Source organism: Crocodylus siamensis, chromosome 3, assembly GCF_052110815.1.
Source record: "Crocodylus siamensis isolate JL-2025a chromosome 3, ASM5211081v1, whole genome shotgun sequence".
In the NCBI taxonomy this organism is placed as follows: Eukaryota; Metazoa; Chordata; order Crocodylia; family Crocodylidae; genus Crocodylus; species Crocodylus siamensis.
In genome coordinates this window covers 119,627,539-119,641,219 of record NC_143397.1, presented here as the reverse complement: position 1 = coordinate 119,641,219, position 13,681 = coordinate 119,627,539, and the positions used below count along the sequence as shown (strand labels likewise).

At 41.3% G+C, this 13,681-nt stretch overlaps 1 protein-coding gene across 7 annotated transcripts in view; it reads right to left on the bottom strand.

Moving 5' to 3' along the window:
- Nucleotides 1-13,681, bottom strand: part of ANKS6 (ankyrin repeat and sterile alpha motif domain containing 6) — a 93,522-nt gene that overhangs the window by 28,054 nt on the left and 51,787 nt on the right. For 6 of the 7 annotated variants that reach the window (XR_016441308.1, XM_090039098.1, XM_090039101.1 and 3 more), the window contains 5 exons: nt 12,506-12,671; nt 9,951-10,117; nt 6,926-7,115; nt 4,639-4,755; nt 252-319 (listed from right to left, as the gene is read on the bottom strand). Coding sequence is in view for 6 of the 7 variants with exons in the window: in XM_090039098.1 (XP_089895224.1) it covers nt 252-319; nt 4,639-4,755; nt 6,926-7,115; nt 9,951-10,117; nt 12,506-12,671 (708 nt within the window). In the remaining variant the exon portion in view is untranslated. The remainder of the gene's footprint in view (nt 1-251; nt 320-4,638; nt 4,756-6,925; nt 7,116-9,950; nt 10,118-12,505; nt 12,672-13,681) is intronic. The other variant, XM_090039100.1, reaches the window with a different exon arrangement.

Below are 13,681 nucleotides of genomic sequence, written 5' to 3'. Positions count from 1 at the left end.
ACCGAACCTATTAACACTGACTTTGAATTTTCAAGATAATTTCTTCAACCAGAAAGTCTGGGAAGAATTTACAAATTAAAGTTGAGATATGGAATTATGGTTCTGCAATTGGGGCTAAATTTTTATGTAAATACCACGGCCAAAAAGTACCTGAGGTTAAGCTTTTACTCCAGCAACAGAATACAGGTTTCAGGTATGAAGTCAACTTACATGCTAAAACATTGAAAAATTAAACATCTAAAAAATCTTACCTCCTGTTCCTCAAAAATAGGTTGATATTTCTCAAGTGACAATTTTTTAAGGATGCCAGTGAGCTCATCTGTAATAATAATAATTATTATTATTAGAGTTTAAAACAACTGAATCTCAGTAATCTCTTGGAAAGATACAAATTACTTGCTGAAAATCACAGATAATGAAGGCCAACACCTAAGGCACGCACTCATGTACAAAACAAGTCTGCCTTTATTCTGAATGTGTACTATAGATGCAGTGCTTAGTTAGTCACCTAGTCTTACCTCAGTTAAATCAATGCTGCTTCATTAGCAGTATTTCAAGTCCACTTGTGTTAGCATGGAAACTAAAAGTAGGGCTGGGTGACCAAGACTCCTTTCTTCTACCTTTGAACTCACCTGAATCTACCTCCCTGATTAACAAAAAATTATAATAACTTATTTCAATGAGTACCTAAATTGAGGCAAAATGATGATGATTTTACAGTTCTCAGGAATAACTCAGAAAATCTCAATTCCCAAGGACATAGGGAGAGTACCTGAAAAGTAACTCATTCATGAAGATAAAAGGAAACAAAGGCAAATAAAAAAGAGGAGAAGAGAGAAAGATCAGCATGAGTCAGACAGACTATACCAGTAGATGTCAATGTTCATAAAAATAGTCCTGGATAGCTAGAAGGAACTTCCTTCTGCTTGCCTGTACAAAGTGCTTCTTTATTTCTCCACATTAGATCAAAGGCTCATCTAGTCTAAGTCTAAAAAAGTTTTCACATCAACTACACATTGTCGTTATGAAAATTTGGGAACAAGAACATATTCCCAGTGACTTGAGAGATGCCAGAATTGTTACCATGCTCAAGGAAGGAGATGGATTGGATTGTAGTAATTATTGTGGTATAGCACTCTTCTCCTTAGCTGGGAAGATATTCACCCGTATTCACCACAGACTCACTTTCCTCACTGAGGAGATGCTACCTGAGTCCTCACGTGCGGTTTCAGACCACTCAGAGCTACAACACATATGATCTTTGTTGCTAAACAGCTGCAGGAGAAATGCTGCAAGCAACACAGAGATCTTTACGTGATCTTCACTGACCAAACTAAAGCCTTTGATTCTATCAACAGAGAGGACCTATGGCAGATCCTGATGAGATTTGGATGCCCTCCAAAATTTGTTATTAATATCACACTTCTTCACAATGACATGACAGCAACTGTCCAAAGCAAGAACTCAGAAACAGACCACTTCACTATTAGACCTGGAGTTAAGCAAGGATTTGTGACTGCACAAACACTCTTTTCCAATTTACATCACAGGTATTCTGCATCTCATTGATGACTGACTTCCATCTGGCGTCATACAGTATAGGCAGAATCTCTTTAACATCAACTGGTTATGTTCCAATATCCAAGATAACCAACACCTCCATTACTGATCTTTAATATGCTGACAATCATAATGTGGGCCCAATCAATTGAAGGGTGCCAGGTCACTCGTGACTGTTTTTGTGAAGTATATAAAATGCTTAGACTCACTATCAACTTCACAAAAACCAATATCCTTTACCAGCCCACCCTGAAACAACCATCTGCTCCTCCACACATTACAATTTAGAGGGTAACCCTTGGAGAAGGTTGAGCATTCCCCCTATCTGGGTAGCGTCCTTTCCCAAAAAGTAAACAGACAATGATATTCGACACCAGATAAAATCTATCACTGCTGCCTTTGAGCATCTCTGAAATTGTGCCTTTGATGACAGTTGATATCAGGACCCAAACCAAACTTCTCATCTAGCAGGCTATTATCACTTCTACCCTACTACATGGGCGTGAAACTTGGATGACATACTGGAAACACCTGAAAGCTTTGGAACATTACAATCAGTGATAGCTTTGAAAAATCCTCCATATCAACTAGAAGGACAGAAAAACAAATGCCAGAGTCCTGGCTCAACAACCACCACTAGCGTTGAAGCCATGTGTATACAGCACCAGCTCCATTAGACACCACATGTCATAAGGATGCCTGACAACTGATTCCCAAAACAGGTACTATACTCCCAACTCACTGATGGGCACCACTCTAGAGGAGGGCAAAAGGAGAGATTCAAGGATACCTTGAAGACCTATCTGAAAAAATACAATAGTAACATCAATATCTGGGAAATGTAAGCACTGAGTCACTCCAATGGCACCATGATGTATGACAAGGCATTGATCATTTCAAACAAACTCACCTCAATATGGAATCAGAGAGATGAGAGAGATAAATAGAAAGAGCTGTGACTCAACATCACCAGGCTCTATTCCATCCTCCCAGAACTATTTGCCATGTCTGTAATCAAAAATGCGGATCTTAGATCAGCCTCCTCAGTCATCTACAGACATATTGATGACTTCCCTATTTCTTGGAAAAATAACATCTTCTTAGAGGGATTGCTGTCAACAACAAAGTTGTGCTGAAACACAGGCAAGGTACTATGTGATATAAAATTCCATTATCTACTGTTTCAGGCCCCAGCTCAAGATCTTTTTAAAGTGCTGCACAATATTAGCACAGTTAGGTGTGCAAAGAAGCTAAGTGATCTAAGTTTCCGGCTGGAGATCTTATGGGGAGCACATTTGGGAGGCTCAGTGTGAACACCTTTCGCCTTCAGATGTAAACAGAATATACAAGTTAGGGGTCAGCAACGTTTTTGGCCAGAGTGCCAAAAACATCTCAACTTATAAGATGTTGGCTTGCCAGGTGCAAATGGCAGGGGAGCTGTGACGGGCCCCATCCTTATTGTGGTAGCACAGCCACAGCCCCTTCCCCACCATCTGCCCAGAGGCGTGCACACACCCACCACCAGCAACAAGCAAGGCCAGGGCTCTGCAGACCTCCGTGCAGTGGCTTGTATCCTCCCCACCACCTGCTATGAGCAATTCAGGCTCCATGGCAAGCGGCAGGGGCCTGCCCAGAGTCTGGGCAAGCTGTGGCAGGTGGCCAAGAGGCTGCAAGCTACTGCACCAAGGTCTGTGGACCCCTGGCCTGGCTCACTGCTGGCGGTGGGTGCACGTGTGCCTCGGAGTGGATGGTGGGAAAGGGGATGGGGCTACACTGCCACAAGGATCGAGCCTCTGGTAGCTGCCCCACCATCTGCTCTGAGGCATGCATGTACCTACTGCCAGCAACAAGCAAACCCAGGGCTCTGCAGACCTTGGTGCAGTGCCTTGCAGCTTCCCAGACACCTGCCACAGCAGGCCTGGCCCCTGGGCAAGCCCCTGCTGCCTACCATGGAGCCCAGGCTACTTGCAGCAGGTGGCAAGGAGGCTCCCTTTGGGGAACTCCCTAGGCAGAATTTCCCCTTGAAATGTGACACAACTACATATGATTCACAAGAGGAAACCAGAGATTTTCAGTGTTAAACATACTGACCTGTTGTGGTCCTTATGAGTTCTTTACAACAGAAAAATTGCCCTAGTATTTTTCCATAGTCAAAATACAAGCGAAAGCTAAGAGCTGGTATGTTCTGAGGGATGCCGTGAGATTAAAAAGGTTGAAAGCCACTGTTTTATAAAACCATAGAAAGTTAGGGTTGGAAGGGACCTCAGGAGATCATCTAGTCCAATGCCCTGCTCAAAGCAGGACCATCCCCAACTAGATTATTCCAGCCAGGGCTCTGTCTAGTTGGGTCTTAAAAACCTCCAAGGATGGAGATTTCACAACCTCTCTGGGTAACCTGTTCCAGTGTTTTACTACCCTCCTAGTAAGAAAATTCTTCCTAATACCTAAACTAAACTTCCTCTGCTGCAACTTGAGACCATTGCTCCTTGTTCTGTCATCTGACACCACTGAGAACAGTTAAGCTAGAACAGAACGCTTCCTTAGCAAATCTGCAAATGGCACAAAACTTGGAAGGACTGCATACATACTTGAGGACAGGAGTACATTTCAGAAGGATATAGATAAAATTGGAAAACTGGACTACAGACAATAGGATGAAGTTCAGTGCTGACAAATGCAAGGTGCTACACCTAGGGAAGAATAAGCAAAAACACAAACACAAAATGGGCAACAACTGGCTGAATGGCAGCACTGTGGAGCAGGATCTTGGAGTTCTGGTGAATCATAGACTCAACATGTGTCTGTAATGTGATAAAGTCACAAAGAAGGTGAATGTGGTTTTGGGCTAGATTAACAGGAACATTAAGGGTAGGACATAGGAGGGGATAATACCACTCTACTGTCAGCTAAAAAGACCCAATGCAAAAGGCAGGCACTAAGTAATGTATAGATTACACAATTATGTAATTTTGTGGTGGATAAAAAAGATCTAAGAGGTCTATCCATTAGACCTAATGCTTCTGTTATGCTCAGGTTTAATTTCTCTAATAATATGTAACACTAATACAGCAAAATTACCTTTCTCCAAGTTTTCACAAACTCCTTTTACTCTGATATTGTTTCTTCTTTCATGATTCTCTATATCAGTGGTTCTCAAACTAGGAACATGTTTGTGGTAATCCACCAATTGGTTACCTGAAAAGAGATCATAAAAATCTTTGAGGCACACTGCATGTTGTTCCTTTACTATACGAACCTGTGTGAATCAAATGCCTTATTTACCTTAATATGAAGAAAAGAAAAAGCGTAACATGTTTATAAGCCCTTTGTATTGCTTTTATTCTCCTTGTCACTATTTGCAAGTGTATGTTCTCCAGTTGCTGAATATATTAATGCAGCTCCGGCACTGGCACAGGACCTCTGAATGCCTGGCTGTGGCTAATGACAGTAAGGAACTGGAGCGAAGGATACCTGCGGCATCATGGCTCCAATACCAGCAGAGGGCTATTTATCACTCATGGGTGCCTGTACATGACATGGGGTTTAATACTCATTAAATTAAATAGGTTTATAAAATTTAAACTTGTTTATTTTGGAGTAACACATCAGTATTTGCACACACTACGTTTTTGAACTAATTAAGCTTTGGAGAGTAGCATCATTGTTTGCATGCACTAGGTTTTTGAACAAATTAAACCTAGTCCTCAGCTGGAACCGCAGGAAAGCAGGACAGTTCTTCACTGCCTTCCCCAGCCCAGGGCCTCCCATCCCATGCCCTGCCATGCAGCTGTGGGAGCAGGGAGCCAGCACACGGCACAAAAAATAATAAGTGGAAGCAATTCAAAAGCAGCAGCAATTCAAAGGGATTAGCTACAAAAAAACTGTAGCACCATCTGATGAACAAAAAGCTCATTACACATCTTTGAGTGCCTTTGTGTAATTTGCAGTGAGCCAGACTAAACTATGTCCGAGGAGTTTTAGTTTAATGCACCAGAAAGACTTTTAAAGCATCCGGAAAACCCTCTCATGCAAGCAGTCACGCCACTGCAGCACAAGAAAGGGCAAAAAATGTGGCATGTACAAACACCCCATGTCACTGCTGAGGAAGCTTAGACTACTATGGCACCAATGGTGCAGCCATGGATCTGGTTAACCCGTGGGTCAGTTTTTACACAAGGGGATTCCTTTTGTGTGTGAGAAAGGGATTTTCTTTCTCTAGGTGTGCACCCCTAAACCATCCCTTTAAAATGGCATGAACTAAAAACTAAATGGCTTTCTTCCATTAACGAAATATATAACAGCCAGAATATACCAGCTAGTGAGAACACATAATGGGTCAAATTCTGCTCTTCTCTTAAAATAGTATAAATAAGGAGTAGCTTCACAGTATTAAATTAGGAAAAGTGTCAGCAGAATCATCCCTGCCTCTCCTAAGAAGAGTAAAGTGCATTTGCAAAAACAAAACAGAACACAAACTTGAATGCATCATAAAGTTCTCTTAGATATCACTGAGGAAAAATGTTATTTTGTCTCATTTCCAGAAGTATCAAAATCAACTTTTTTTTAAAATGTTAATAGAACAGGCTAATTTATTTTAACAAATATATGAGTTAGCCCCAAAATGGCAACTAAAAATGATACAACGTGGAAAGACTCTCACATTTTATATATTAAAACAAAACATTAAATATATTCTGGAATCCACAAAAACAATATACCATATTACCTAAAAAGTACTAGCACTCTGCTGACATCAATTTGCCAAAAGCATGTTAGCAAAAAGAACTGTTTTTAATTAATATATTCAATTAAATTATACTAATTTCACTTGCATTTGGAAAAAACATCACAAGGGCAAATGACTGAGAGTGTCAGCACTAAAGCCAAAGTGCAAAGGATGTATATATATATACTCAGGCCAATAGCACTGAATGTGGAAAAGGGTCAGCTTGGGGCTCACAGACATTGAAAAAAAGTCATGTATGTGGACAGAGCTCAAACCCTTTGAGGTCTAGAGCAGTGGTCTCCAAACTTTTTTGATCGCACACCCCTATCAGTAAAAAATTTTTGAGCACACACCCCCAATATAATGTATATTTATATAAATATAAATAGAAGTTCTAATATTTTCTTCCCGCACCCCAATGGATCGTCTTGCGCACCCCACTTTGGAAACAACTGGTCTAGAGAGGCTAAGGAGCCAAGGAGCTTCCAATTTCGAACTGTAAGGAAAAGACTATTTCAAAATTTCTAAAAAGGATGCGAGTCTCACTCTGCTTCTCACAAGCATACACAAATCCAGTATGTTATGGCTTTTAAAACTTTTTTCTTGATAGATTTCATGTGACTGTAGTAATCTACTCACCTTCATCAGTGATAGTTCCACTGCTAGAGCCACCATTACTCTTGGCTTGCCTGTGAGAAGAGAGCAAGGACTCTGCATCTTGAACCTTAGGAGATGCAGAGGGCGATGCTGATGGTGTAAGAGTTGGTGATGTGCTTTTAGATGTTGATGAGGTCCCGGATGTAGGCCTTTTGTTCATCTCCAGTTTCTGCTAAAATTAAAAAAAAAAAAACAACAAAAAACCAGATTTGCTTATGTTAACTGAAACTGCCAGTTCACTTTAACTTAATCTTGTGCTTAGTCTCAGTGAATTTAAAGGAGCTGCAATTACTTACATGAGCCAAGAGGCTGACCCAAAATGGCATTAAAGAAAAGATGTATACATTAATCATTCAGTAATAGAACAAAATAATAACTCTCCCAAAACACAAATATTTATTAAAGTTACTCTGTTTATAAAGGTTGATGGATTCTTCTCGCTAGATAAAAAATTCCTTCAAGCACAGATTTAACTGAAATACCAGCCATTTAGAGATACATTGCAATTATTGATTCAATAAGACACCTTTGCAGGTATGACTGACAATTAATTTTATTTAACACTTCTGTTTTTTCAACATTTTATCTGCAACCTGTCCCTGATAAATCGCTGATCACTCTTACTAGTGAGGGGCAGTGAGGAATGATAACTTGTTTAATATATTCTGGGGGGTACAGCCACCAGTTGTGCCCTGAGATGGATGATACAAGATGCAACTATCAGCCTCTTGTTCATCTGCCTTGCCAGAAAATAGACCAGTTGGACCAAAGTGTAGGAGCCACAAAAGAAGTCTGGAAAGCAATGTCATGGAGTTGAATACCAACAGATGGCCAAGAGACAGAGGCAATCTGTACCAATATGTTCTATGTGGCTTTATCTTGCTTAACAGGGCCTACACTGACTAGAATTCATCATCAAGGAGAGGATTTCTACTAAGTCTTTCATGGCTCCTATGAAGTCCATTACCCACAATGGTATAAAAAAATGATTTTTATAAATGTATTAAGAGCCTTAAGCAGGAAAATATGGAGAAGACATTTTCTAGAGTTTCTATGGCTCCTACACAGGACACGTATGCAAGCAGCTAGTTACCTAGGGTGTCTTTACACATACTCCAGCAGCAGGGGGTGCTTTAATTAGAAAGGCTCTTAGGAGCTGCTCTTTAAAGCACCCATAGTGTCACATGCTTTCAGCATCCTATGCGTCAAAATGCTGCTGGGAGCACTTTAATTAAAGCTCGTTTGACAAGCTTTAAAGTGCCCTCACCACCATTTTTAAGTACAGGGACAGTGAATACATAAGACGCTGAGGCTGCTGGGGCATGCTAATTATTACACTCCAGCTGACTCAATTAATTGAGTCTGCTCCAATGCACTGGAATTACAGCACATTAAAGCAGACATCCAGCATGTCTACAGGCATTCCTAGATGTGTATAAACACAGGTGTCCCCTTCTTCTGATGCTTTACCACTTCCTCCAGCACTAGACACTTCGTAAACTCTTAGGTCTGTGGACAGTCCATGGCAGTACTTTTGAGAAGATAATTTTTAAGATCAACCATGAATCAGAGTATGTCTATATGGCACAAAATAGTGCCATGCAGGGATAGCCAGAGCTAGTTCTGCCCACACAAGAAGTAAAAGTGCTGCAGCTGGGCTAATTGGCATGTTACTTCCAGTTAAACTGTTTCTAGCTTTGGAGTTAACATGGGCAGAGCTAGCCCAGACTATCTCTGCATGGTACTGTTTTGCAGTGTACAGATATACCCTTAGGTAACTGGGAGATGTGGACAGATAATTATGTGATAGTACATGTCTCATCAGCTGGGAGCATCAAACCCATCTTGATCAGCTGAAATGATGGAGGCAAGTGTTTTGAAAGAAATACACTCATTGAGTCTGGGTTTTTTTGAGAGAAACAAATAGACTACTTGTATATTTGTTTGTTCTGATAGAAATATACTTATTTAGTCTCCTTAGGCATAGGACTGGGCAAGGTTCCTCTCTTCTTCTGCATAGGCCAAAACTCCAGCATAAAAATCTACTGTCCTACACTCCAAAAAAACATCTTCAGCAGCTCCTATGAATTTACTTTTTTGGTAGAAGGTTCTTGTGAGAAAGGTCTCTGAAGAAGGACTGGGAAGGCAGATGGTTGGGGGAAAAGGTAGTCATTGATAAAGATGTCTTTTCTGATTGTAACCCAAATCCAGTACAAAGGGCAAGAAGGTTTCCAAAGGTAGTTGTCTCTAGACTGGCTCTAATATGGAGCCAAGCACTTGCTGCCACTGATAAGGTATTTGGTAGAAGACAGACAACAAGATGGACATGGTTACTCTTCAGTCAGACCAGATCTAAGATTCTGAACCAGAGCCACTCAGGTGGCACAGGTTAAGGAGCCAGGTTGATAAGTGATCATAAACTCAAAATGTGAGGGAAAAAAATGACCAGCATATTTTTCATGGATTCAGCTTCTGATTTATCTAGAGATATTCTAGATTCTTCTGGTCTGTACGGACCTGGTCTGGGTAGTGGGCACTCTCCAAAAGGTGCTGCCATTCGTCAAATGCTGTCTTGACAACGAAAAACCCTCAGTGGGAATAGAAGGAACACGGACATCATTTTTTTTAAGTATTCAGCCAGCTGGATGCAGCTCCTAGAGTGGCACTTGATGCATTATCTTTTATGGGAATGGTTTGGCAAAGTCCAGGTGTAGCAAAATGCATGTGGAGATAAATATTTTCTTAAGCCCCTCAAGGCCAATCAAGCCTCCTGCGACCATTGAAAATACAACTATTTCTTCAGTACTGCTGTGAGGGGGATAATCAGCTGTAAAAACTGCCTTTTATGAAAATGCCTATAAAAAAATAACAAGGCCTAGTATTCATATGCATTGTAAGGTACAGCCCATTTAGTAACTTCTACCACCTTAATTAACCCCTCAGAAGAATGTATATAGCCTCAGAACTCAGAGGTGTTTCCTAATTAGCATTTTTAGTATCAGCATACCTTTCCTATACCGTTGTCAATGACCTGAGCAGTCTGCAGATCAGGCAGAGTGGATGAAGGAGCTGTGGAGACTGGACTATGCTGCTGATTGAGTTTCTGTTCAGGCAGACCTGCTGCTTTTTTTCTTTGAGCTGCAATTTGGGATAAAACACTGTCTGCACTGCCACCTGAGGAACAGAAAATTTAAAAAAAATCAGATATAAGCAAGCAACACATTTAATAAAGTAACATAGCTTTATAAATTCATTAAGCTTCAACCCATTTCTGTTCCTGCTCCTCCCCTGCAACCTCCAATCCTGAACATGACTGAGCATGAGCCAGAATCCTTCCACAGACAGGCCTGTGACTGCAATGCCAACTACTGTTTCTTAAGGGAAAGGACATAGGCCTAAACTCAAAGGGATGTCCTTCTATCTCCTTTCTGAGGTGGATCTGTGGAGGCAAGAAATCAGTCAGAATGGGGGAAACTCCCAAATTCCCAGCCTCATTGCAGGAAATTCCTACTCTTGCTGGGCCGCTGGCAGCAGACACTTGGAAGGTGGTATTGATCTGAGAACTGAAGTTCCATGAAGTTCCTCACATACAGATGGTCAATGTGCCTGTTTCAGCTGTAGGAACATGTCCTATTTCAGCAAATAGGCCTGTCTATGGGCCCAATCCTGTTCCACGAAGGGTTTTTTCTTTTTCCTTATGTGACAAGATATTTAACAGAATTCTGCACCATGAGCACTTCTGCTATGGTCTCAAACTTGCAACCTCTGGGCTATCAGCTGTGTGCCTAAGAATTACTGTGCCTATTTCTCAACCTGTGCCCAGAATTAACCTTTTTAGACTGCAGGCCCACTCATTAGATTCAAAGCACCCCTCAGAAAATGTCAGCTCTTAGTTTTCACTTGTTTTTTCATTACGGAAAAATAAGAGCAATATTTCTGTTGCAAAGAACTCAGCATAACTACAACAGGTTAGAAAGTTTTTGACACTATGGATCCTTACTTGAAATCTCCAGGATTATTTTGTGAATCATATGTAGATGTCTGCACACCTAGCAGTGCTAATACTATGCAACAACTTGTAGCACGCTTAAAAAGATCCCATGGTATCTTGAGGTGCTGGATCACCCTGGTTAAGAATTACTGCTCCAGTGTCAACAATTCCATCCAACTCCACTAATTAATCAAATCGTAAGTAGTAACCTTGGCACAAGTTCATGCAATGAATGGCACAACAGAACAGAACTGGCCACAAAGTTATTACACAAAATATGTGCAATTTGTAATTAATTAATTAATTACTTCACATTAATTAATTTGTAATTACTGTGTTTCCATCACACCTTAAATTGAATGTGTGGCCAGGATGAAGGGCACACTGGAGCTGTGGCCAGTGTACCTTTTCCTACAAGCTCCAGTGTGCTCTCAAAGCTGGGCACGCCAGTCAGCTAACTGGAGTGCCCAGCCTGAGGAGCACATCAGGGTCAAGGACTCCAGTATGCTCCCAAGACTGGAAGTGCCGATCAGCTGACTGGTGTTCCAAGCTTGGTGCACCAGGCACCCAGGTTGCTACTTGCCAGTGCTAAGGGAGCCTAAGATCATGTTGCCAGGCTTCCCCTGTACTATCAACAGGGTATAATTGGGATCTGATCCCTGAAGCCACAATCACACCTCCTGCCATGCACATGTAGCATAGGAGGAAGAGTGACTGTTGAGATCACAGGTAAGATCAGATCATGGCTTTAACTGAACGCCTGCTAGGGGCCTTGGTGTCATCTGCAAATTTGCTAAGTGTGCATTGAATCCCATTGTCCAAATCATTAATGAAGACATTAAACACTACTGGATCCAGGATACACCCCTAGGGAACCTCACTTGATATCTCCTCCCAACTCGATATTGGGCAATTGAGAATTACTCACTGAGCACAATGATCCACCCACTTACGTATCCACCTTACAGTGCTTTGATCTAATCTATATTTTGCTTAGCTTGTTCATGATAATGTCACGGGCAACGGGGTCAAAAGTCTTGCTTAAGTCAAGGTATACCAATCACATCTACCACTCTTCTCCCATCCATAGAGCCTGTCACTTCATCATAGAAGCAAATCAAGTTAGTCGGGCATGACTTGCTTTTGGTCAATCCATGCTGGCTGTCCCTGATCTCATTCTCCTCCAGGTGCTTCACAGTAATTTTCTGGGATACAGGTCACCTCATGCCATGCTGCCCTGCCCCAGAGACTCCGGCTGTCACTTCAGCAGAAGGAGCAATGGAGGGAGTAGAAACCTGGCAAGAGTTTGTGGGCTTTACTTAACCCCTTGCAGGCTGGATGCAGCTTGCAAGCCACCCATTTGACAGCCCTGTCCTATATAATGAAGGCTATAGAATTTTAGCCAGTAGTTCCTGTTCTACTTAGGTTAATGTGAATGTTGCTGTTTACTTCACTGATAACAGAAGCAAGCATTTCAAAAACAAATCTTGTTACTCTTACTTTTTCTATGCACTTTGATTACCTAGCTGAATCAGTCTTAAGATTTTTTACAAAAGAAAAATAATATGCACCTGATCTATTATGCAGTTCTCCACCATGTCTGCTAATTCCAGCTATGTTGTTGGATCCACCAGAGGAATGAGGAGAATGGTTGAAAGTGTTGGAATTTGAGGGAGAAGCAGGTCTTCGTACAAAAGCAGGCAATTTGACTGGTCTAGAACCTTTGCTTCCAGATGTCTGAAAGAGCAAAAGTAAGATTTTTACATCTCTTGGAGAAAACTTAGTTCTGCAAAATGTAAGGTAAGCTTGCTAGCTCCAAGGATCAAAGTGGACAACAGAAATTAACGTAATTTTTTGAGCACTGTGAATTTACACTGCAATTAAAAAGAAGGTATTAATATAAAATTAACTAGATTTATTTCTAAATGGCAGAACATGAGACATACATAACAGTTACATACAGAGTCCTTTCTAATGTCCCCATCTGATAAAAACATTCTTGAATAAGCCACCTCTCTTTCTACTGTACCTTTGTTCCTCTATATTAACTAAACTACAACTAATACAGTGAAATCCTGTTCTGAAACTCTATCCAACCTACTGTCTTCAGCATTTTACCACAAGTGTCCTCACTGACAGTGCTACTGATATCCTAGCCAATCTCAAGACTTCAGCTTTAACCACCTCCTCCTCCTTTTACTTCTCATTCCACCCATCACCACCCACTAGTTCAAATCCCATCCTCCAGTCCTTTCTGCCCTTTTGTGGCTCTGAGCCTACTGCTCAGAGAGTACTCTCACTGTCTAATTTCATGAATGCCTCTCCTCTCTAGTCCTCTCTCTCACACTGCCATAAGTATCCTATATACACTAACTACCTAATATTTACGTTCCTGCTCATTGATCCCATTCTCCTTCATTTAATCCTCCAATTCATCTCTTTTAACACCTCATCCTGTAGATGCTTGGCCATCAACTTTAGCTTTCTACTGTCCTCCACCTACAGCTGCTATAACATACAACTCTAGATGTCCTCCTCCACTGTCACCAACCTCCAGACTAGAAAACAAGCCTCTCTTTCTTGGCTATTAAGGCCCAAAGTATAGAGAAAAACAAACCTTACTCCTTAAACTCATCTCCAACCCAAAGAAGCTCCTGATATCCGAGACACTGCGGAGAGGATCCCGCAGCTCCTCCGGCCCACAGACCACTACCCCATGCTCCTTATTCACGTGGGCACCAATGACA